This window comes from Dermacentor andersoni, chromosome 8 (assembly GCF_023375885.2).
Source record: "Dermacentor andersoni chromosome 8, qqDerAnde1_hic_scaffold, whole genome shotgun sequence".
NCBI lineage: Eukaryota > Metazoa > Arthropoda > Arachnida > Ixodida > Ixodidae > Dermacentor > Dermacentor andersoni.
The window spans coordinates 88661292-88684359 of NC_092821.1; the positions used below are offsets into that span (position 1 = coordinate 88661292).

The window sequence follows — 23068 nt, forward strand, 5'->3', positions numbered from 1 at the left end:
AGCAATGTCGGCTGCCGGCTCCTAGTTCGAATTAACCGACGTGAGTACCGGTACGTTCGAATTATCGGGCGTTCCGGCCCATTGATATACATAGGGCTTTGCAGGGACCCGGGCATCAGTTCGAATTAACCGGCGGTTCGAATTAAGCGATTTCGAATTAACGAGCTTTTACTGTACCAAGTTGAAGCTCCAAACACGACTTGATAAAGCTCTCCAGGCCTAATCGTTTACTTCAGGCAAAGAAACATTAAGAAACACTATGGCTCCGGCATTGAAAAGGTGGCTGTCGTCTCTGCAGCAACCTCCTACACAGCGTTACACATCTTAACAGCCAAAAGAGCAGGGCTTCAACTTCATTTCCGCCAATGGCACCCTCAAAAAGCTTGTTTTCTGTGAAGCTGGTCCCATGTAATAGTGCAGTTTACTCACCTAAAAGACGAAATGACTGCTATTCGTCTTTTGACGTTGAGTAGACAAAAGGAAATCCCTGAGCGAGTGAGTCTCGTCTTTGGCACATAAAGGATCAAAACATTTAATTTAAAAGTTCAAATAGAGCATTAGGAACGAGTAAGCGGTTTGTTTGCATATCCAGGATCCTTTGGCAACTTGAATCGGCTGTGGTTTCGAAGGAAACGTCTGGCTCCCTGAGCAATGCACAGGGTACTCCAAAGTGTATCTTCTAGCGCTTTGTATCTACTATGGCTGCCTGGATGAAATTTACTGGACTTCTGCTTCAATGCTATGTTTGATTGTGTACATATGAGGATTTAACCTATTTGCAAGGTATTTGTATTTACAAATGCTGACTACAGTAGAACCTCGATGATACGATCCCACTTTGTACGATTTCCCAGCACCAATGTCTGCGATCGAGAACATAAAAAATGACCCGATAGTTACTTATTTTTTATCAGTTCATATGTACCCAGAAAAGTCTTTCAGCACCAAAATTCAATGCATTGCCAAACTGCGATCGTACGAACTGCTTTCTAGTCACTACATCCTACATAACAAGAAAAGGCACAAGGCCTGCGTGATGGAGAACAGTGCCACACAGCGCATCAGCTTCACGACGAGCTCGGAGTGCGTCGGCGTCTCGTACAGCAATGATTTGCACAACGCTCTGCATTACGTCGATGTCAACTACAGTTGAGTATGTCAAATCTTCTAGTAGCTTCGGATCGAACGTTTTCCCAGGTTATGTTTTCCCTCAAGTCTTTTCGCAAAGCTTATGAACAACGTTCTACTGCGTTCAATTCAAAGTGACTTGGAGAGACGTTACTGGATCTGTTATGAAAGGTGTTCCAGTATTTGCACACCCCAAAGATGGATTCTCTGGCAGGCAGCTCACCCGCGAGTTCTTGAGCGCTGCGAGTGCCGGCGACACCCGCTCCATGAGCAGCTGGGGCCCCTCCTCGTGGGGGCGCCGCTGCAGGCGCAGGTGCAGGCGCCTCAGGGCCGCCCAGCTGGCCTGGGGCCGCCAGGGGTCGTGCGGGTTGCGCAGGGTCGCCAGCGTCTCGGTTATGAGAGGTCCCAGCGTCTCGCTGAACCACACCTCGTGCGGGGTCTCGGGTTCCCGGGACGTCACCACCGACTGCAGCTGCTCCAGCAGGCGCAGCGTCTGCATGGGGGCAGTCACAGGGCAATGCAGTGCGTTGCTAAGCCGACACAGTGGATCAGAATATTTTTTTTTCTTTCAATTCTGTAGACATCACTATTCGTTACACAAGCGTGGTTGTTGCTGTCACTACTATGTGAGTAAATACAGTATATTTCTTTTTTCTGTATACATATACAGTCTTGCCCTGACATTTGCTTTGGAATTCGAAACCCCACGTGACAGAAGTCAACCACGCACAAAATGTTGCGCTATTCAAACATACTAACCTGACTCATTAGGACTCCCTACTTGGACTTTAAGCACAGCTGGGCCAACTGCGTGCCTTCTCAGACTCCTCGCACAATCCTGCTTAGGACTCAAGTTCTCAGCATGAATGGCCTGGTCTCTTACTCGCCACTGACCATAACCAACATTTGCAGCATGGAAAATCTGGGGTGGCCGACATTTGTGAATAGAGATGCACACCATACTCCTTATGTTTTGGTTGTCGTCATTTCCCTGGTTGTTCCGTGCCACAAAGTCGTGTTACACTGTAGAACCCGGGTAAATCGGCGCCAGCTGAAGAGCAATGACAGGCAATACCATGTGACAGTTAAGCCTGTGTGGTTCGATGAGCATAACACTGTACAAGGAATGTCTGACATGGATATCAGACTGCCAACTTGCATACCTTATAAAGACAGAGCTGTAGATAATATTAATAGCAATAATAATAATAATCTTACTTTCACCTTTCGTTGGATGGAAAATACGTGTGTAAAACCATCCGGTTCTGGTGCACAGATCACTTGTATGGAAAAGTCCACACATTGCAGCATGTTGAGATTTGGCCTGTGAGCTGCATATCAGGAGCCTACAACCTAAGGCACGCAAAATGTCTAGGCAAGGCACGAAAACAATCTCCGAGTAACTCGCGCCCATTCTTCACACACTTGTGATTAAAATTAAGCACTTACAAGACCCATAATCTCCCTGAAATTCTGACAGATGACACTTTATGTTCATGACAAGCTGCTTTGAAAATTTTTGTTCTCACTTTTTATCTTTTGTTTCGCATTCCGCTGCACACAGTATCAATAAATGACACGAACACTATAAACTGCGGTCGCTTACGGGGCACAGGAAGAGGGCGTGCTTGTCTCGGATCAGGGTGTCCTTCTGGGCAGCGCTGAGGCCCGTGTTGGCGCGCACCCTCCCTACCTCCTCCTCGAGGGTGCGGATGCGCCGGTGGGCCTCCCCGCTGTGCACGTTGAGCGCCCCCACCCAGAGCTCGTCCCAGAGTAGGGTGATACGTCGCAGCTCACCCACCAGCAGCCGGACCTGTGGTATGCGCAGGACACAACTAGACAGGTAAGAGCGTAGAAAAAGAAAATACTTTTTTTTTCTTGTTTTTAGCACAGAGAAAGTGGGAAAAAAGAGCATCACAATTTCCAACCATACAGACATCCTTCCCATTCTCTGCTGTGCGTCATGTGATTCTAGAAGCGACGAGGAGGAGAAGAAAACTGGAGCACAGTTTTCAAGGGTCTTCATTATATACTTCCAGTTTCATTTTGAAAGCATCAAAGCAAAGCCCTGTGTCGTTGAGTCATCCACTATGTGGCAAAACAGACATCACGTGCGTGCTGCATTATTTAGGAGACCGGGCAGGGCCATAGACTATCTCCCGGCACTTGTTCTTGCAAACCTCCATGAAGCCACAAGTTCTTGTGGTCTAGACCCTGTTTTGAGACTAGCTGCATCTATAATGTCACCATTAGCGGAGACAGTGCATTCGAGGCACTTAGAAACAATGAACAACAGGGGGGCAGAGTCCGTGACTTATGGTTCGTGTTGAACTGACGTGGGACACGTGCGCGGACCATCGACCGTGGCGAGTTTAGCGACGCGGGTGCTGTGTTCATGCCCTTGAGTACAGACGCTTTGACATACAAGCAGGCAGTCAGCACGTTTTTATGAATTAAGAACTAATGGAAGTACCTTTATTAATTTTTTTTTTTTTTTACTTTTTGGACTTTCAGGGCACTGGAACGGGTGCATGAAGTGGCAAATGGTTTAAGGCCCACTAATAGAATCTGCTATTGATGCGGGAGCCATCTGGCTGTAATGCTGAATGATCTCAAAGTAGATCTGGCAATAAAAACGTACTTATTTATACAACTTGAACCAAAAGGTTTATACCCGAGTTACAAGATGTATGGGAACTGATTCGGTTCCTTCTTCACAGTTGTGGCTTCTAAGATCTTGGTTCCGTGCTTATATGGACGGCTTGTTCTGTCATTTTATATGTTATGAATATGATGGCGCTATCGTCCAGCACTACTAAAAAAACACCCACTGAATTGTCACTGCAATACTAACCCCTTCACTCCCATTGAAAAATTTCTTTCTCACAATATTCCTTGCTCTCAGAAATTGGTGCAAAATTACTACGGTGCAATCTTTTTGTGCAATGGCATGAATAAACTCTGCGTAAGCCATTTAAGAAATGCTGCATTAAAAGTAAACCACTTCTCTCATTCTTTTTATACGTGATTGAAGGCCAACAGATCATCCAGCACAGTTGCGCACAATGCAACCATACTGCTCTCACAAACACCCGCTTCATAAGTGCAGTGCACACCTGGGTGATGGTCTGTGCGTCGTCTGCTGCCAGAGTGTCGACAAGGGCAACGTAGCTCTCCCTCATCAGTGCAGACGTTGTTCCTTCATCTTCTGTTGTGTCGCTGCTCGGAGTTGCTGTGGCTCCACCAAAAAGAGCGCTGGTTCCGCCAATGCCACCAGGGGGCTCTGGCAGTGCCCCCACGACAGCGGGGAACACGATCAAGTGAGGATAGTCCCGTGCGAGCCGGGAGAGCAGCTTCTGGATGCTCCTGCGGACGTAGGCCTCCGGGTGGTTAAGGCGTGAGAACAGCTGCGGGATGATGCCACGCCAGGGCGCAGTCGGCGTGCCCGTCAGCCCTTCCTCGAGCTCGCCGCGGAGCTCGGAGGCATGCTTCACCACCAGGCGCAAGAGACGGAGGGTGGCTGTCACGTTGGTGTCTTCATCCTGCACGAGACCAGAGAATTACATAATACAGCCTTAGGATTGCGCCCACAGGAAGCATTATATCAAACAGAGCTCCTTGACTGTGTTGATTTATTTGAGATAAGGAAGTAATAGGTGCACAAAGACATTACGGTCATGGGCAAACAATTATTCCATGAATAATTTCATTTCAAGATATGAAATTAAAAAAAACTTCTTTACCAAGAGATAATTCACAAAACATGCCACATAATTCTCCAAGTTGTGTACTACGTTGTCAACTTCATATTCCCTGACATCTATAGGTTTTCCTTGACTCTCTTCATGAAAATTCCCTGTCAGTCCTTGGCATTGAAGACTCACCAGATGCAAGGAAATAATGGCTGTTTATAGCTTGCCAGCTTTGCAAGCTACTATGGCAGCCCATAATTTTCTCAACTACTGGTGTAAGCTGTAGATTGTGCAAGATGCACTATCACATTTGATTGAATTATGCCTTATGATATTACAGTTACCGGTCAGCTAGGCTCAAGCTCACAAAAGCAGCAAAAGACACCATTTGTAGGTTGTGCAAGCTACAGTTGAAAAATTTGCTTCCTTCTGGCATACCACTAATTAGACTTCCCCTGACAATTAGTATTCTCTTTATATTAATTGGCTCAATTTCAAAAATTACCATTTGGGTCATTACACTCAATTTTCTTTTATTTTTTATTATCTTTATGCCTGCCGTACCTTGGTGGTGCGGGCCTTCCCTCCCCTTTATTTATGTTGCTGAGAGCTTTTCTTGTTGTGTTTGTTTACTATGCAGAGTGCATCCAGCTAAACATGTCGAATTTTTACACACTGAGAATAGTTCACACCCTTTGGGTTGTATCTCTGTCTGCAACAATAATTGTCATCTATCTTAAGCACCTTTCCTTCCTTTAATACTTAGCGCCTGGCAGTTACAAGTCACAAACGGCTAACGCTCTATCTACGTGATGTAGCGTCCTTGGCAAGAAAGTGGCGAGTGGAGAGTTTCCAAGAAAGGGAATGCAACCTAGACAGATGACGATTGTTGTGAGGCAGATACCCCCCAAAGGTGTAAACTTGTTCTAAAGTGCAGTGGGCACTCGGACTAACAAATAACGGGTACCTGCTGCTGCTGCAGCTGGAGGTACTTGAAGTAGGCGGAGGCAGCCGAACGGTAATAGTGGAAGGCCCGGCCCAGCACCACTGCACGTGACTTCAGCAACGAGTCCAGAGTCCGAGAGTCCAGACGGGGGCAGACTGCCTCCAGCTCCTGCCGCAGGTCCGACCAAGCCATACGGGCCACGTCAGTGCGGCAGTCAGACTCGGGAAAGGCCTGAAATTTGTTCCGTGTTGAGGTCAGAAGGTTTCTTAAGTTATTTTCTAGCAGATCAGTAGTAACCACTGTCTTCCTCATTGGATACACACATATTCACAGGGCAAGGTTGCCTCGACGATCGTGAAATTTCAAGTAGACTAAGCCAAAACTATGCAACTATGCAAGCAACTATGCAAGTGAATCTTGTCAGCTGCTTGGTGCTGTAAAAAGATACCGAATAACCTTTGCATGACAACATTTTAATAGCTTTGCAAGATCATATTACAAAAGAATCTCGGTGATGAAAGGCGTGATATGAATTTTTCAAATGACCCTGCCCAAGCCCTGTCAGCTTATAAACATGCTAAATTTGGAATGCTGCAAACCGCTATTTGCGTCATGGTGGATGATATGAACGACCGAGCCACCACGTGATCCTTGGCAGAGCTGGTGATGAAGACCCAGCATGCCGGTAGAGCCAGACACTGGCTGTTGTCAGCCGACAGAATGGCCACACCGACGTGTTTGTCGCATTCTTGTTGCCAGGGCAACTTACATCACTTCAACATCATAAAAAAAGATTTTTTTTTGTTCTTGAGTTTTAAGTGTCAAAACCGCAATATGATTACGAGGCACGCCATAGTAGGGAATTACAGTTTCATTTTGACCACCTGGGGTTCTTTTAACATGCACCCAATGTGCGATATGCAGCTTCACTCTGAAATGACTCCACTCCTTCACATTTGCTTACTGTGACGTGTACCTACTGAATCTTGCACAAATCTCCCTGAATCATAGGCCATTAAAATGCATGTTACTGTGAGAGGACCTGAACATCAGTTCAAGTTATCCATCAGTTAATAAAATGCGATTTAAGGGTATTGGGATTGAACTGTACAAGTAGAAGCAAGGAACTGTCTGCAAAACTGCAATGGAATGTATGACTTACGCGGAGCACATTGCACAGCTGTAAAAGACAGCACATGATGAAGAAAAGAGAAAATTACATATTACTTTTGCATCAATATGTGCAACAACATTGTTTGAACAGCAAGGACAGAGCACACTGCATTTGTAACACTCAGGTATGTTCAGTACTCATGGAAGCTGCTTTCAAATGTTGCACCAAAATAGCCACTACTAGGGACATATCTTTGGTCAATCACTTACAGCCATACTTTCACTTTTGTATCGTGTAATGTCCAGTGTAATGCCTGCCTGGATCGTGCAGTATCCTGTTAATTTATAAGCTGTCAGTGCGCACCGAAGCTGATCATCTCCAAAAAGCGGTCAACAGAAAATGCAACTGCTGGCATGTATAGAGACAAGCTATTTTGCTTATGTAGTTTAAACACACAAAAAATGACAACAGACCTGGACTCTCATGAGGATGCGCTTGGCAGCACTCTTCTCCTCATCTGTCAGTGAATCGGGAAGAAGGTATGCCAGGTCGTTGTCCTTTGTTGAGATGTTCAGCTTGCCATCACTGCAAGCAAAAAGAAAGCGAACGACCACTGTGCCTCAGCATGGGATTACTGTTTTGCTTTGTTCAAGTCTTCTAGTGCCTACAGTTAAACAAAGGTGGCACCACAACAATGATCGTGACCAGTGAAGAGACAAGAATGGCGAGTTTCCTACAATAATTACCAAAGGGAACTCTGGCACTGCGATTGTTCCGCTACCATGGGAACGATGGTTAGTACACTACATTGATTTGTCTGATCTTCGAGCTTGCGGCTTAAGACGTCCTTGTTGCTTTGCTTCCTATGATTTATCTGCCTTTCTAGACTTAAATTTCGAAGCAATCTGTACTTCTCTAAATGCAAAAGGCAATAGGACTCTACAAACACGTATAATCACTATTGATTGCTGGGGCTCCGCCCACACAGGTGGCCACGTTGAAACACACCAAGCGTCTCGACGCACTGGCTTGTCCGCAGGAAATTCTATGTGGCATAATGGTTTCAATAGCGTGCTTCTGTGATAGAGGTCATCTGTTCAAATCTGGCCGTCAGACAATCTTATTTATGTTTCTTTGTTTATTTATATCCATTTATACTGCAGTACAGTCGCCGACCGATTTTTCGGACTCCAAAAATTAGGACATGCCCGATTATTCGGTCAGCTTCGCGGCACCGCCGTTCTCCCCATAGACCATAATGTATAACAACTGCCGAAAGTTCGGACACCTTGCAACCTCTCGCCTGATTTTTCGGACACTCCTTGAGCCAACTCGATCGAGGGCATCATGCACCGACTCTGACCGGCGCATAGTTCGACTTGCTGAACGCCATTTTTGTTTTGAACGGAGCCTCCTTGCTGCCCCACGAAGTGGCGCTACTGGAAATCCCCGCTCATCATCATCGTTTCTGCCTGGTTCGATAGAGTGGCCATACAGCAGTTCCGGTTTCAGCTTAGTAAGCCATGTCAAGACAATCCAGCAGCTGATTTGTTTCTTTCGCGCACGACGCTACGAGCAGGCCGCGTTTTTCGTTTGTGCGACTGGTGTCGGCACGGTGGTGTTTGCTTTGTGTGCTGTGTCGAGGTTTCGGTGTTCCAACGCGCCGTACGGAAACATCGCGTCAAGTGTCTAATGGCGCCGACAGTGCCCGCGCAGACTGCGCTGGGGAATGCCGGCAAGCGGGTGCCGGGAGGCCTAAGATTTGTCGCCTTCCGATGTGCTCCCTACTGACGCGGAAAATGTTCTGCCGAGACCTGCGCAGTGGTTGCATTGCGATTCCGGACACCGTCTCATTTGACAGTTTCACAGGTGCTGACACTGCTGTACTGACATGCGCAGAACTCGACGACGGCGAGATCATTCGTCAGGTTTCTGCTGCACCCATTCTCTATGCTGCACCGCCGGAAGATGACGCACCATGTGCTACGCTGCCGTCGCATGCGGAACGTGCACAAGCAGTGACTGTGCTTTCAGCCGCCTATAGTGACCGTGCGACCCTCTCAGAGATTCAGGCTTATCTGATTGCGCGTAAACGGAACAGCGTGCAACGGCGCACTCACGATTTCTTCAAGCCTAATGCCGAGCCCGCATAAGTGCGTGGAAATAAAGGATTTCATTTTTTTTTTTTCTTAATCTGCTTTTTCGGACATTTCCGCAGTCCCCGTGAGGTCCGAATAAACGGTCGGCGACTGTACTTTGTTGAAAATAATCAGTCTGCAAAGTCGGAAAGCCATTCAAAGCCAGAAGAACCAAGTTTAGGCAAATCTATGTACTAAGCATCATTCCCACCCTGGCTGAAGTGCCATGGTTGCAGATCCCCTAAACACTAGTGCCGGAGTTCCCTCTAGTAATTGTCATAGGAAACTATGCTATACAGTTGTCAAGATGTCATGACATTACCAGTTCTGTATGCTTGCACGAACACTCAATATCTTCGAATACCGTATTTATTGAACTATAAGGAAGGGTGTACAAATACCCAAAAAGTTTGAATAATATTGAATATTATATTTTTAATACTCATATTCGACGCGAAAAGTTGGATATATTGGATATGATTCAGTTATGAATATTCAGAAGTTTGGATATTCGGTGAAAAAAAGGCATAAAAATATTCAGATATTCGGTGAAGCCACACTAAGTTAACCCTTGCGCTGCTGTGAAGTCGTACCTCAAAGCAAATTTTGCATACCCAGTGATCCACATAGGTGTCACTTTTATAGAAGAGCAGCACAAACAAAGTAGCACATACCCAGTGCTCCAAGTTGGCATCAAAGAGGTTCACTGAACAGCTGAACATATCCAGTGTCACCTACCCAGTCACCCAAGTTGGTCCAATAGTTGGTTTCGAACCCTGTTCCGTCAGCACAGCAGCCTGATGCACTACCCATTAGACCACGGACTACCCACTCCCAATGACCCAAGTTGGCACTAAAGTGGTTAGAGACACAGACAGATAGACAGACAGGCTAGTCAGTCCTGGGAAAGTGCACGAAGTACCCTAAGAATGCTAATCACATTAGCATGAATGCTCATCGCATTAAAAAGGGACGCCAGGCTTCCTTAGTAGACAAAAGGCCGCACTGGGGACCAGACAGACAAGTGGCCAACCTGGGTGCGTCGATGACCTTGCGCCCCCAACGGTAGCACCATCCCGCATAGGTGGCCCACGCCTTGGGCAGCGTTGGGCAGAGGGACAGGCTGTGCCGCAGCAGCGATCCCATGGAGACCTCCGAACTGCTCAGCAGGCCGTCCAGTGGCTGCAGCTGCGGAGGAGGCGCAGAGCAGTTGCGCTGCTGGCCAGACAGCGAGTAGCTGCACGAGAAGGCGGCCGCCAAGCCATCGACGCGGCCATTGCGCAGTCCGTCCCCGAGCAGGGGCTCGACAGTTGGCGGCTCCGCTTGCAACCACTTGGCCAATGTCAGCAAGGACCTGGGTGCACCAAAAACGCATGACAATCTGCATTCCGTACGGAACAGCAAATGTATGCTGAGAAACAGTTCAACGGTTCCCTATCAAAACGAGGCCTTTACTTGTTTCCCGAGGCACAACACTGACAGAGAAGATGCATTAATGACAATGATGCTCAGAGAAACGGAACGCAGCATTTTAGAAAAAGATATAAGGCATCATGCACGTTTTCTGTAGGGCATCCAAGTTGAAAAAGTATGAAGATGCATGCTCTCAATACAGCAAAAGTGGTCTGCATTGTGTTCAATCAAGCATACCAAATGAAACTCCCAATTAAATAAGGCTGACGAACTCCCACTTTCAGACTAACAAATAGTCTGAAACAGTTTTCGTGCATAAAAGAGTCTGAGCTCTCAGTTTTTACTTTTGTCTGTCCATACACAGAGCAAGCTATACGTTTCGATTTGTGATGCACTTCCCAATGAACAATTACATACCTAGCCATCTTCCCAATCACGAAATGACTGGGATACATTCTCAGGTGCACAGATGAGCAACTATCAAGTCATCAGCAAGCTACCCAGGTATGCAACACACCTCCCATTCCTTAAATCTGGCACACAGTCCAATTACACTAAAGCTACCTTACTCGAGGACACACACGAAAGTGCTAACACTGCAGATAAGTAAGTCGAAAAATTAACCCCACTCAAATCGTACCTGGCGACGAGCTCAGAGTCTTCGAGGCTGGTGGCGTGCGTCCAGGCCACCCGTGCCATGATCCTGGCCCCCTCGGCCAGCTCTCCTCGGGCGTGCAGCAGCTTGGCAGCCTCCCTCAGCACAGCCAGGGGGGCACCCTCGTCGGCCAGCGTGGTCAGCGTGGAGCCCTCTTCGTCCCCACCGGCCTCCCGCAGGAGCCACCGTTCGGCCAATCGCAAGTTGTGCTGCTTGCGGGCAAGACGAGCTCCCGCCAGCAGGAACCTGAGCCGTGCACAACCAAAAAGCACGTAGCAAAAATATTCAATGAAAAAATTCCATTCACACAAAGTTGCTGGCAGGCTCGAAAACCTTCATTTATTCTTACATAAACACAGTTTCACGAGAGTGGCTTGTCATGTTGAGGTGTTCCACTGCTGAGCACAAGGTTATGGGTTTTGTTTCTTGGTCTCGGTGACTGCGTTTTGTGAATTCAGATTCTATTTTAATGAGAAACTGCTTCATTAAGAATGGTTGACTGCAGGTAACCAATCATAAATGGGATGAGTTACATCCCAGGAGCTGGCAACTGATTTTCGCACTCGAGGAGTTAATCCTGTTTCCACGTTTATGCCATCACCTCAATTACAAAAACCCTGTTCTTGGTAAAAGTCACATTTTGGACACCTCCTAACCCTAATTTATCCCTTTCAGGCTGACCTGATACTTTCATTCAGCGTTCCTTACAGGACGATCTAAATCATATCATCCAGCTAAACCCTTTACTGCTAATGTGTTACCAGCGGCCTCACAACTCACCCTTCGATGGGCTCAGCGTGGCTCCAAGTGAGGGCCTCGCTGATGGCGCTGCAGTCGTGCTGTGCGGGCGACAGGGGCTCGCCAATCACCGGAGGCACCCGGCGCACCAGGGCCAGCAAGGCGGGGTCCACCTGGGGCGGCCACTGGATTGCGCACAGCTGCAGCAGTGCGGCAGCGGACTCCTCCGACGCGTTGATGTCACGGCAGCAGCCGGGCATTGTGGCCCGGTGCTGGGCCAACAGCAACTGCTGTTCGGCGTCCCACACGTCTCGGGGGCAGGCGGGGCTCTCAACAGGGTCAGTGCTCAGCAGCGACCTGAGCGTTCAAAGCGACAACCGGTCACGACCGTCACCAGTCCATATAAAGGGTCACTGCAACACAACAATAAAAGCCTGCTGGGTAGCACTGATAGCATCATCATGGTGCGGCGATTTTGCGCCCTTTGTGCAATGGACTTGACGTCGATCTGCGACGCTATGATCATTGCTTAAAAATGTAACGTGCAGTGTACCTTTGCATGATATTGCAAGTACAGTCGACTCCCGATAATTCGAAGCCGCTTAATTGGAATTTTCGGTTAATTAGAAGTGAAGTGCTGGTCCCGTCAGTTTTGCATGTAATCCTATGGAAGGAATCGCTCGATAATTCGAAGTCTTCGTCCAGTAATATTATTTAATTGGAAGTTAATTTTCAGCCGGGATCCTCGAGGTGACCATCATTCTTTGGTAGAATGTGCAATTTTTTCAATTGCTGCAACAGCTCCGTGTTCCGCGTTGGTGTCATCGCCACCGCAGCCGTCCGCAATGCCGCCCTTCTTGGAGCGGCGCGATTATTCATTGCTACGGCTGCCGTAGCCTCTGCTATCAGCTCCGGCGGCGAAGCGGCTGCCGCGCGTTGTCGGAGCTGATCGCGGAGGCCACACGGATGCCATAGGTGCACGCAGCGCTGCATACTGGCAGTGGCGAGATTAGGCTTGCAGCGTGCGGCGCGCGCAGTGTATGTCAAGGCGTGTGCTGTGGCGTGTGTTGGTCGAGGGCGTTTGTGCGTGTAGCCCGTTGGCTAGGTTGTTCCGCGGGTGATCCTATGCTTCGAAATTGACTGTACATAGTCGCACAGTTGATAGCCATGGCAAACTGTGGCTCTTATCGCACGCTCGACCTGGCAACGAAAGTCGAGGTATTGAAGGAAGTTGAGAAGGGAGGTGCCGCTAAACAAGACATAGCGCGGAAGTACAGTGTCAAGCCGAACACGCTCTCAAACTACATCAAGAACAAGCGCACAATAATGGATGCATTTGAGAACGACAAGTTCAAGACGTCTCGGAAGCGAATGCGCACCGGCGCTTACCCAGAGCTGGAGAAGGCTCTGCTGGTTTGGATTAGGGAGGCCCGGAGCAACAAACTTCCTCTCAGCGGAGACATCGTTGCGATGAAAGCCCAAACGCTTGCAACAATGTTGGGGATCGATGACTTCGTTTCGACGGATGGATGGCTGACGCGCTTTAAAGATCGCCATGACCTGGTCTTTAAGTGCGTGTGTGGTGAAAAAGCGTCTGTTAACCAGAAAACATGCGCCACGTGGAAGGACGGAAAGCTGCATGAATATCTCGGCGAATACAGACCGGAAGCCATCTTCAATGCAGATGAGACTGCACTCTTCTATCGGCTTCTACCAGAGAAGACCCTGACATTCAAGGACGACGACTGTGCTGGGGGCAAACGCAGCAAGGAGAGGGTGTCGGTGCTGATCGCGGTAAACATGACTGGCACGGAATGGTGTCGCTTACTTGTGATCGGGAAAGCCGCCAAGCTGAAGTGTTTTAAAGGCATAAAGACGCTGCCTGTGAACTATGAGTCGAACAAGAAAGCGTGGATGACCGCCGAAATCTTCAAGAGCTGGAAAACGAAATTGGACCGCAAGTTTGCTTCTTCAAACCGCAAGGTGTTGTTCCTTGTGGATCACTGCAGTGCTCACGTGAATGTGCCAGCCTTAAGTGCAATACGCCTCGCATTTGTGCCTGCAAACACAACAGCTGTTTTGCAGCCAATGGACCAAGGCATCATCAAGAATGTTAAGGTCCTGTACAGGCGGCACCTCCTCGAGCGCATGATTTTGTGCATGAATAATTTCGCAAAATACGAGGTGAGCCTGCTCAGTGCCATTCACATGTTAGCGCGAGCATGGGATCGTGTGAAGCAAGAAACAATCGCAAACTGCTTCAGGGCTTGCGGTTTTGTGACAGCTTCATCGGAGGAAGCGTCAACAAGCGAGCTTGACAGCACTGATTTTGGTGATGCTCTCGGGGACGTCAATTTTGAAGATTACGTCGCCGTAGACAAGGCGGTCGAAACGTGCGATGCACTAACGGATAAAGAGATTGTGGAGATTCTTCGGCCCCAGGAAAGCAACTATGACGTTGAGGACAAGCCGCCACCTAAGGCTGCCGCTGCAGCTGCGGGCCTTGCTGTCGCGGAGCGCTTCCTTGCCGCTGAAGGTAACGTGGAAGAAGCGTTCCGCCACATCTACAGCCTGCAGAACTTGCTTTCAACAGTGCGATTCGGCAAGAAGAAAAAGAGCAAGATGACCGACTATTTTTCTTAGGGAAAATACTCGGTTTCGCTACCAATAAAGTGCTGTTTTTGTGCTTAATTTGAAGTTCGTTTAATTCAAAGTTTCTTGTGGTCCCCGTGAACTTCGTATTAACGGGAGTCGACTGTACACTGGAAAAAAAAAAGTGAATCTGCCTTTTATTATGGCCTGATTATCATGACAGCCATGCAGAAGGTGCAGTTACCACGGAAACAACCCTATCAATATGCCAAGCACGTGGTGCAGCAACTACGCATGTCTAGTAATGCTAATGGAAGCTACCTGATGTGCTGGGCAATGGAGGACGTGCGGCTACTGAGCTTGTTGATGCAGCCATTTACTGGTGTGTGATGAGGATCTTCGGCCCACTTGAGCGCTTCGTCCCAGTCAGCCAATTTCATGTGGCAGTCCAGGATCTAGAAAAATTTGATGGTGGAGGGATCACAAAAGCACAGCAAGCATTAGACAAATGTGATACTACAGTTCAGTTATAACAAAGACACTGTGACCATCAGAATGTGAACGCAGGTAGTGAAATGGTATCCCAGGTAAAACAAATGTGTGGACCCAAAGCTACATTAAAATGAATGCACAAGAGTACCGTATTTACTCGATTTTAACTCGCCCTTGAGCTCCCGTTGTTTTCTGTGATCTAAAAAAAGAAAAGTCTTTTACAGTACCACGCACCTCATTCTTTCATACAGGAAACAATTTTCTCATTTGAAAAAACAAAGATTTACTCCCAATACACTAAAGTTGCGATTAAAAAAAAAAAGTTGGTTTCGCCTGAAAAGCGAACGATCGATTACGATAGAAAATTAGTAGACAGCTATACGAAAAGTAAGAATGGTAGTTTTATCGGCCGTATAAACTTTTAAACATTTCCTTACTAACTAAATTAATAAGCCTAGTGTCACGCGCACACAAGCAAACATGAACACATCTCACGCAATGGCCGCGGAAACTCCTTAACAAAACGCTGGAGTGGGGAAGTGCGGTAGCAGGAGTGTGCGAATTGACCCTTGTGCAGCCTCTCGCTTCGCCGCGCACTAAGTGACAAGAACACAGCGCAGTGCACCTAGCTGCATAGACTCTGTCTCCATCGCAGATCACTTTCAAGATAGGGGCTGTCAAGCAACATATTGTTTTTAGATCACAATGTTTTTTTCAGCGACTTTACTGTGGCCAATTTTGCCTACTTCAAGAACTTACCAGTATACACTTGCTCGAAGCCTTTTTGCAACCTTTTAGCATCAAGACACTTTCAACAAAAGTTTCCGAGGTCAATGAGGGAATATTTTTTCAAACAGAATTTATTTTTCGAAGAACTTGATGCAACACTAGTAAAATCATAAAATGACCCCAAATTCGTAAACATTAATGAAAATTTGGGGCATTTGCAGGTACGCCATCTATGCGTGTAGTGTAAAGGAAAATGCTTTTGGCTGCTGCGACTGCACCGATTTTTCCCTTGGCCATAAATCAATGTCAAGAAGACACAGTGTTGAAGACTTGCCTGGTTGAGCAAGAACGGACGGGTCTCCTTCGATGCCTGTGCGTCGTCCTTGAGGATGGCTGCATACTCTTCAGCAGCAGACTCATATCTGCAGTGAAGAAATGACAACGGCAAACATTTCTACAAAATACCATAAGCAAAATGGTTGCGCACAATGTATGCAGCGTCATGGATAACACACATCTTTTTTTAATACAGGGTGATCATTTTTAAGTTTTACGGAATTTCAAAAAATCGCATGTTGCAGATAACAAAATTCTAGTCCTTGAGCTGCAATAAAGTTGTGTACTAAAGTTGTGTGTAATAAAGTTCAGCAATAAAGTCACGGTCTGGTGCCAAATTACGGTTTGGTGTCGCGCAGACTGACTATCAGCTGACGACGATCCGGAACACCCGCTTGCTTGTAAAGAAAGAAAAACACTTCAGTATTTTGGAGAAGAACTGGAAAAGAAATCTTCCTACGCAGTAAATATTGCCATAAAGCGAGATCCACTACACTGAACTGAAGATGTAATAAGTTATTCAGCACAACGTACCGTCACTACTCCAACTTCATGGGGCTCTTTAAGCACTTGATTCGATTCAGCAAACCTTCTATATTGTTAAAACAATATTTTCCAATACTTCACAAAACTGAGCCGTGATCAGGCATACTAATTTGGTGTTCCCTTCAATAAGGACTTACCATGCTGCGTGCTCTTGATTCCTAGAAACTCAAGTTACTTATAGCTTGCGAAATTCTTGTTATGCAATGCTGGAGCCCCGTGCTTTCATGTACAAAATTTGTAAGCATTAAACTTTGCGATAAATTTTCTGATATTTGATTCGCAATGTACTTTATTTGGTGCTCGCACACCCCCATAAAGAAGTGCACTGTGCACCACCACACTGTACCACAGTGCACCCCAGGGCCAGGACGGATGAATCGAACCCGGATGCCTGACAAATCCAGCAAGAGGCGACCCCCCCCTACCTGCCGGCAGCGTGAGCAGCAGCCGCTCGCAGCCAAGGCAGGCGCTGTCCGAGGATCTCCTTTCCCCAGGCATACAGGCCCCAGATGGCCTCAGGGCAGTGCAGCTGCACCAGTGAGGTGGCCGTGTCGCGCACCACTGCTCCCAGGCCCTGCAAGAGGGACAAAACGAAAAAAAAATTCGGTCTCGGGTGATCTCGCAGACGATCCTATTTTCAATTCGAGAGCGCATCTCGGGCTGTTACGCAAGCAATTCGTCGGTTTTGCATCGAGTGGCATCAAATTAACTTGTAGCTACCAAATACTACATGTGACATGTGGCCCTCTGTTCCGATTACCTTGTCCCTGCAAACTTCCACTGTTGTGCTCCTCGTATAGTTTTATACAGTAATAAAAGCTAAAAAAATGTGAGCAAATGGGTTTTACTTACAACTGAAGAAACACTTTCCAGTACAGAAACTATACTGGCAGCCAGAGTAATTTTTTTGTGGAAAGGCATGAAACACTCAAGCGTGTAGAGAGCAGCACTGTCTTAACATATTCTTGCCTCCTGTCACTTTTTTTTCCCCTATATAATGTACAAAATGTTCCCACAGGGCTGCTTCAAGGCACATAGGTGAGGGAATATGCATGCCAACATATTAACTAAAGATAAAGAAAATCATACCACCCCTGATGATCATTTATTGGCATCCCCTTTACAACAGAGGTGACAAGTACCGTAAAATTTCGAGCAAGCGAAAACCCATGCAAGCGCCGGCCTCCACTTTCGAGCCGCTTGAAATTGGTGCCAATTACCGAGCACCCCTCCCTTTCTTCCCCCTGTTCACTACTTCATGCATTTTCCCTGGACCACTTGGCTACAGTCTTTGTCAGGTTTTTATGAAATTCCATATTAAATTGCATAAAATGATGCACTTTATTGAGAAGGAAATTTATTGACCACCCACACTTCTGCTGAGACCCGGTAGCTCACGCTAGCCAGGTGAAAATGAATTATGGAGTTTTGTGTGCCAAAACCACTTTCTGATTATGAGGCATGCTGTAGAAACTTCCGATACAGTTGAGAGTATGACAGAAGCCTGTCTGGTCGGGATGATGCATACTTCAAAGGAAGAGGTCTGGACCCTGACCAAAATGGTTTAAAATAGTTATTTACGTTTCATTGTGAACAAGGCTCCCGTGGGGGAGCCGAAACGTAAATAACTATTTTAAAGCATTTTGGTCGGTGTCCAGACTTCTTTCTTTTAAGTAAACTTCCGATGCATGCAGGCGCATCTTGTACTGAGCAGTAACGTTTAACATTTGTTAGCTGGTGAAAAGCGGTCGACCGAGAAAGATGAACAAGTAGATCTGTCAAAATATTGGCTGGCACGACACACACGAATAGCCTTTCAAACCAATAATAGCTCCCCTCCGGTGAATCATCACCTTGGTACTATGGCCCTCAGGCCTGATGGTTCACTGGCTTTGGCAGTCAATGGGTTAGCAAGGTCATAAAATGTTGAGCTATCTATACAAATTAACAGAATTTTTAAATCAGAAAAAATTGAATTACCAAGGTTTAACTCTCAAACCATGAGATCTACTCTTTCGATTGTGCAGTGTTGTAAGGAAGGTCCCCACTAACAACAAATAATCTGCCAGTGGTTGAGTACACGTAGTACAGGTATTTCAGAAGTTGCCCCGTTCGCATCTATGCAAAAGAATGTGCTGCCAGACATTACTGTAGGCTTCTTTTTGATCAGACATCCTCCTTAAGCTAACTCCATGCCCCAGACTAGTAAAAAGAAAACAGAGCTACAGCACAAATGGCCAACACAACAAATACCTCACAGCAGCAGTACAATGAAACCACCACGGGAGAAAAATGCAACAGAAGAGCAAAGAATGCTAATTGCTAAACGATGGCATCAGCTATATCTGTGGCAAGGGCCGCTCCATTGACCTCCAGAGTGACGATGATAGAGCACTTTGGGCATTGGTTTCAGTTTTACTACCTAAGTAGCATGAATGGAATGAGGATTTTGTTCTTATGCAACTCTGGCACAGGCAAGGCGCAATGTTTTGCTAAAATGCGGTTTGGCGATGGAATGGCGCAGAGGACTGCTCGGTTCTGCCGCAATGCCCATGTCTCCCTGTGTTACAGCGGTCCCATCAACCCCATTACAGATGGCAGCATGAAATGATGGAATGCACGGCAGACTCTCGGTGCAAGAGCCCGGACAACAGCTTCGTCTCACCTGAGGTGCAGTAGCAGCCAGGGCCCCCGTGTGACGCAGGGCCTCGGCAGGGCGACCCGCACGCAGGGCGAGGCGCACGGCCCGGGGTCGCACCCGGGCCAGCCACTCGAGGCAGGTGGCCCGGTTGGTGCGGAAGAAGGTGCGCACCGCCTTAGGGGCCGCGGGCAGGCTGCCCGCACTGCCCTCGTACGCGTTGTACATACACTTGTCCAGCTGCTCCAGGAAGTCCAGTAGCAGCTGCGCCCTGCACACACGGACACACAGAGGGCTTGCAGAAGACCAGGTTGAGAGCAGACCGATTTCATCACGTTCAGAACAGACGCAAAGCAGCCCTGTGGGGGCCGCGATGAAAGCAATCCTTGCTGCATTCACTTTGTAGCAAGGTCCAAGTGGAATGCCAAGGAGAATGTTATGTGGATTTTTTCCGTAGAAATTAAGAGGGGGGGTGGTTCAGATTACATCTCCTCAACCTAATTATATTGTGGAAAATCGTTTTATTCTCACTTCCCTGCCTTTGAGTTTGAAGGTCAAGCGGGTGTGTCGTGGTGCGAACGCATCGTGCTTCTTACCAAAGTTGCCATTCGGCCGGACGGTACTACTATGACAGTGGTGGCATAGTTTTGTGAAGCCAGTCTACTGTGTTTTCCCAGTAAACGATTTGGAACATGCATGCCTAGTTTTTGCCCATTGAGCATGGCTGCTTAAGCCCACTGGAAAAGAATCCACTGCCTGAAGTAGAACAAAAGGAATTGCGACAATAGCCGACGCCAACTGCACATCCCTGTGGCTCTGCCTCTTTTAAACAGCAACACAATAAAAGCAAGACGCAGGCTAGAAACACAACCAAAGAAAGGAACGCAAACAAAAACAAAAGCAGTATGTTGTTTGTGTCCGTCCTTCTCTCTTCTTTTTTTCTACTCAGTTTGTCTTTAGTTTTACAAGAAATCTACAGCAGGCACACGCAGTCAAGAGTATGGCAAACATTGGCTGGTAAGTGAACGGCTAGTGGTGAGAAACATGCACTTATGAACCGATCATACGATGAGATGTACACTAAAAACTCCCACGTACAGGATTTCTTTTGTACCAGATTTTTGTGTTCTCGTACTACTCACAGAAGCAAATTTTTTAGGCGCTAGCTTTTTCTTTCCCGCGGTATTATACCCAGTTTAACTTCCTTTTGTGGACCTAAAATTGCTTCATATAGCAGTCAAACATTGATATAACGAACATGATTATGAGAAATTACCAGACGTAGCGGAGTAAATATAAAATGTTTCTCACTAGTGCCAGCATGTAACTTATATTTGACTTCTGTCAATTTGAGCCCAGCGAGACCAACGAAACTGATCGAATTATCCTGCAGGTCGAATTAACCAAGATTAAGAAAAACCGCCAGAACACACCGCTAATTCATTTGGCAGAATTTGCCCGATTCTAACACTGCCCCAAATCAAATGGCAAATTATGTATGCTCTCCCTACTTTCTATGTGTCAAAATCAGGAAATTAACACAGAAAATAAAGTAAAGCTCCTAAACAAAGTAAAACTTTTATGCGCATCCAATTTCTTAGCAAGAAAGATGAGCAGGGAGCTATAATGTGTGTTACAATGGCAACCTATTTCCTAAAGTCCGCTTCGCCGCACGACATATGTATTATGCGGTAAAGCATACAAACACTGTAAAGCCAGTTTTGGTTTCAATCAATCAATCAGTCAATCATATCTTTATTTCCAACAACATTTGGGAGTCCCTTAGGCGAAAAGCGGCAATAACATCACTTGAAAATGCCTAAAGGCCCACATACATGACAGCGGTATTAAGATCCTTACTTTCAAAAACAAATTTACAATAATAGAATAAAAAATGCAGTCTTAAAGAAAGAAAATTAAAGAGAGGTTGCGCAAATACAACAATGAAACAATAGAACAAATAAGGCCAATGTATAAGTACACTCCGAAATGGTTGTACATTATAGCTGAAAAATTCAATGTTCACGTGAACGCAATCATAAAATGACGAAAACAATAAACGCGGTACAAATAAAAATACACCGTTCTTGAGCATGCTCGGACAGTGTATAATAAAAGACATTACACAAGAGTTAGAAAAAATTCATGCATTTCTTTTTTTTTTTGTAAGCATAGAAAAGTTGGCGTTTTTCTCTTCATATTTATTAAGCAGGGATGGCAGGGTGAATCTACGAGACTGCAAAAAATAGGTCGTGCGGGAACGAGGAACAAGCCACTTGTCGGTGCTGCGGGTGCATAAATCAGTGTAATGCACGCTTATATTAGATAAATCTTTAATAAACACTTTGAATAGTTCCCTTGGGAAGAAATAAGCATACATTAAACGAAAATCGAACATGCATTTCACACTGATTATCTTATAGTGAGTAAACAATGCACCTGTAGAACTATTGTGCGGGATGTCTGCAATACAGTAAAACCTTGTTACACTGTACCCGCTTAAACAGTAGTTTTGTTTTAAATCTAGTAAAGTCAAATCCCCGACTCAGCGGCCATTGAACATAATGTGTTTTGTATCCGCATAAATCGCACCAGCTTGTTGCGTACGTATCGGTAAACACTTCGTGTTTCCACTTTTCATTGTGCAAACACGGCGGTGCTTCATCTCCATCGGGCGGCCCAGCAGAACAACAAGCCTCAGAGATCTGTACAACGGCCTCCAAGCGCCCTGTGCGTTTGCGCGTGAAGCCACGTTAACATCAACATCATTTCGGCGCTGTGCCAGAGAGCATTGTGGCGTCGTGCAAGCAAGAAACTCGTGTCATGCCGAAACTCGGATAAAAAAGACGCCGGGTGCTCGGCATAGAAGAAAATTAGAATTGTTCTTGCTGTCGAACGTGACACGAAGTCGGCGCTGGCATACGACACGGGTCTACTGTTGACAATGGTGTGCGGCATTTGGAATGTGAAGAAGTTGCAAGGCAGCGCTGCTGTGACCGCGAAGAGATGTTGGCTGCGAGGTTCGACTTTTCGCCATCGTTGCCTCTGTTCTGCCGATGTGTCGCCTAGCGACAGTGATAAGGACGACATGTAAGGAGACAGCATGGGCGATTCAGGCCCGACAGTGGCAGAAGCTGTGCGCTAGGTCAGCCTCATAAATGCAATCGTCACGATGAGAACAGCACCCCGCAATGAAAAGGTGCACCGCGACTTCTGCAACGCTACCGCACCCGCGCACGGAGAATATGCAACACTAACGAGGAACCTGCAATGCGAGTGTTTGCCGAGAAGAGGGAGCTTGGTTGAAAAGCTGGCTAACAGCTTAATTAAGTTTGAGGCCGCTGTCATCGCTGCTAGGCTGCCGCGGCATCAAATGAAAACACTTTTGTCGTGCAAAGTAAATAAATACTGCATGTTTTTTTCTCCTTTCATCACACGCTCTCTTCCGTTTTTGACAGGTAAGTGGGCGATCATGCTATTTCGGTTAAGCAGTACTACCGTTTAGTACGGACTTTTTCTGAGCTCCGGCCAACTACGGTTTAACGAGGTTTCACTGTATACCGAAGTGCTCTTTTCTGCAATAGGTGAATTGTTCTTATGTTACTTAGAGTTGTGGTGCCCCAGACTAACAGGCAGTAATTTATATGGGAAGAAAAAAGAGCATCATAAATCTGAAGTATAGCTTTTTCTGGAAGAAAGTGCCTAACATCGTGACAGAACACCAGCAGCACACGATAATGATTTAGTCAGTGATTCAATATGACATGTCCATGTCATATGAGCAGAAAAAGTCACACCTAGAACTTTATGTTTCTCCACTATTTCAACTATTCCCTCAAGCGTTAACGATTGGCTCACATTGACTTCCGTGCCTCGGGATCTGAAAAATTGATTGCACCCCACAGGCAATT

At 46.6% G+C, this 23068-nt stretch overlaps 2 protein-coding genes across 3 annotated transcripts in view; one reads left to right on the top strand and one right to left on the bottom strand.

The window, feature by feature from the left end:
• The window catches only part of nonC (serine/threonine-protein kinase Smg1), a 130767-nt gene that overhangs the window by 60527 nt on the left and 47172 nt on the right, over window positions 1-23068 (bottom strand). For both annotated transcript variants that reach the window (XM_055069804.2, XM_055069803.2), the window contains 12 exons: window positions 19185-19428; window positions 16945-17093; window positions 15972-16059; window positions 14738-14871; window positions 11867-12181; window positions 11072-11332; window positions 10052-10372; window positions 7354-7465; window positions 5788-5997; window positions 4245-4670; window positions 2735-2941; window positions 1352-1621 (listed from right to left, as the gene is read on the bottom strand). In XM_055069804.2, the coding sequence (XP_054925779.1) occupies window positions 1352-1621; window positions 2735-2941; window positions 4245-4670; window positions 5788-5997; window positions 7354-7465; window positions 10052-10372; window positions 11072-11332; window positions 11867-12181; window positions 14738-14871; window positions 15972-16059; window positions 16945-17093; window positions 19185-19428 (2737 nt within the window). The remainder of the gene's footprint in view (window positions 1-1351; window positions 1622-2734; window positions 2942-4244; window positions 4671-5787; window positions 5998-7353; window positions 7466-10051; window positions 10373-11071; window positions 11333-11866; window positions 12182-14737; window positions 14872-15971; window positions 16060-16944; window positions 17094-19184; window positions 19429-23068) is intronic.
• On the top strand, window positions 12992-14467 carry LOC140219953 (tigger transposable element-derived protein 4-like). Its single transcript, XM_072290127.1, has one exon. It carries the CDS (start codon window positions 12992-12994, stop codon window positions 14465-14467), a length of 1476 nt encoding a protein of 491 aa, XP_072146228.1.

Excerpts from the sequence above, each read along its gene's own strand:
- LOC140219953 (XM_072290127.1), top strand. The coding sequence starts at position 12,992 with ATGGCAAACTGTGGCTCTTATCGCACGCTCGACCTGGCAACGAAAGTC.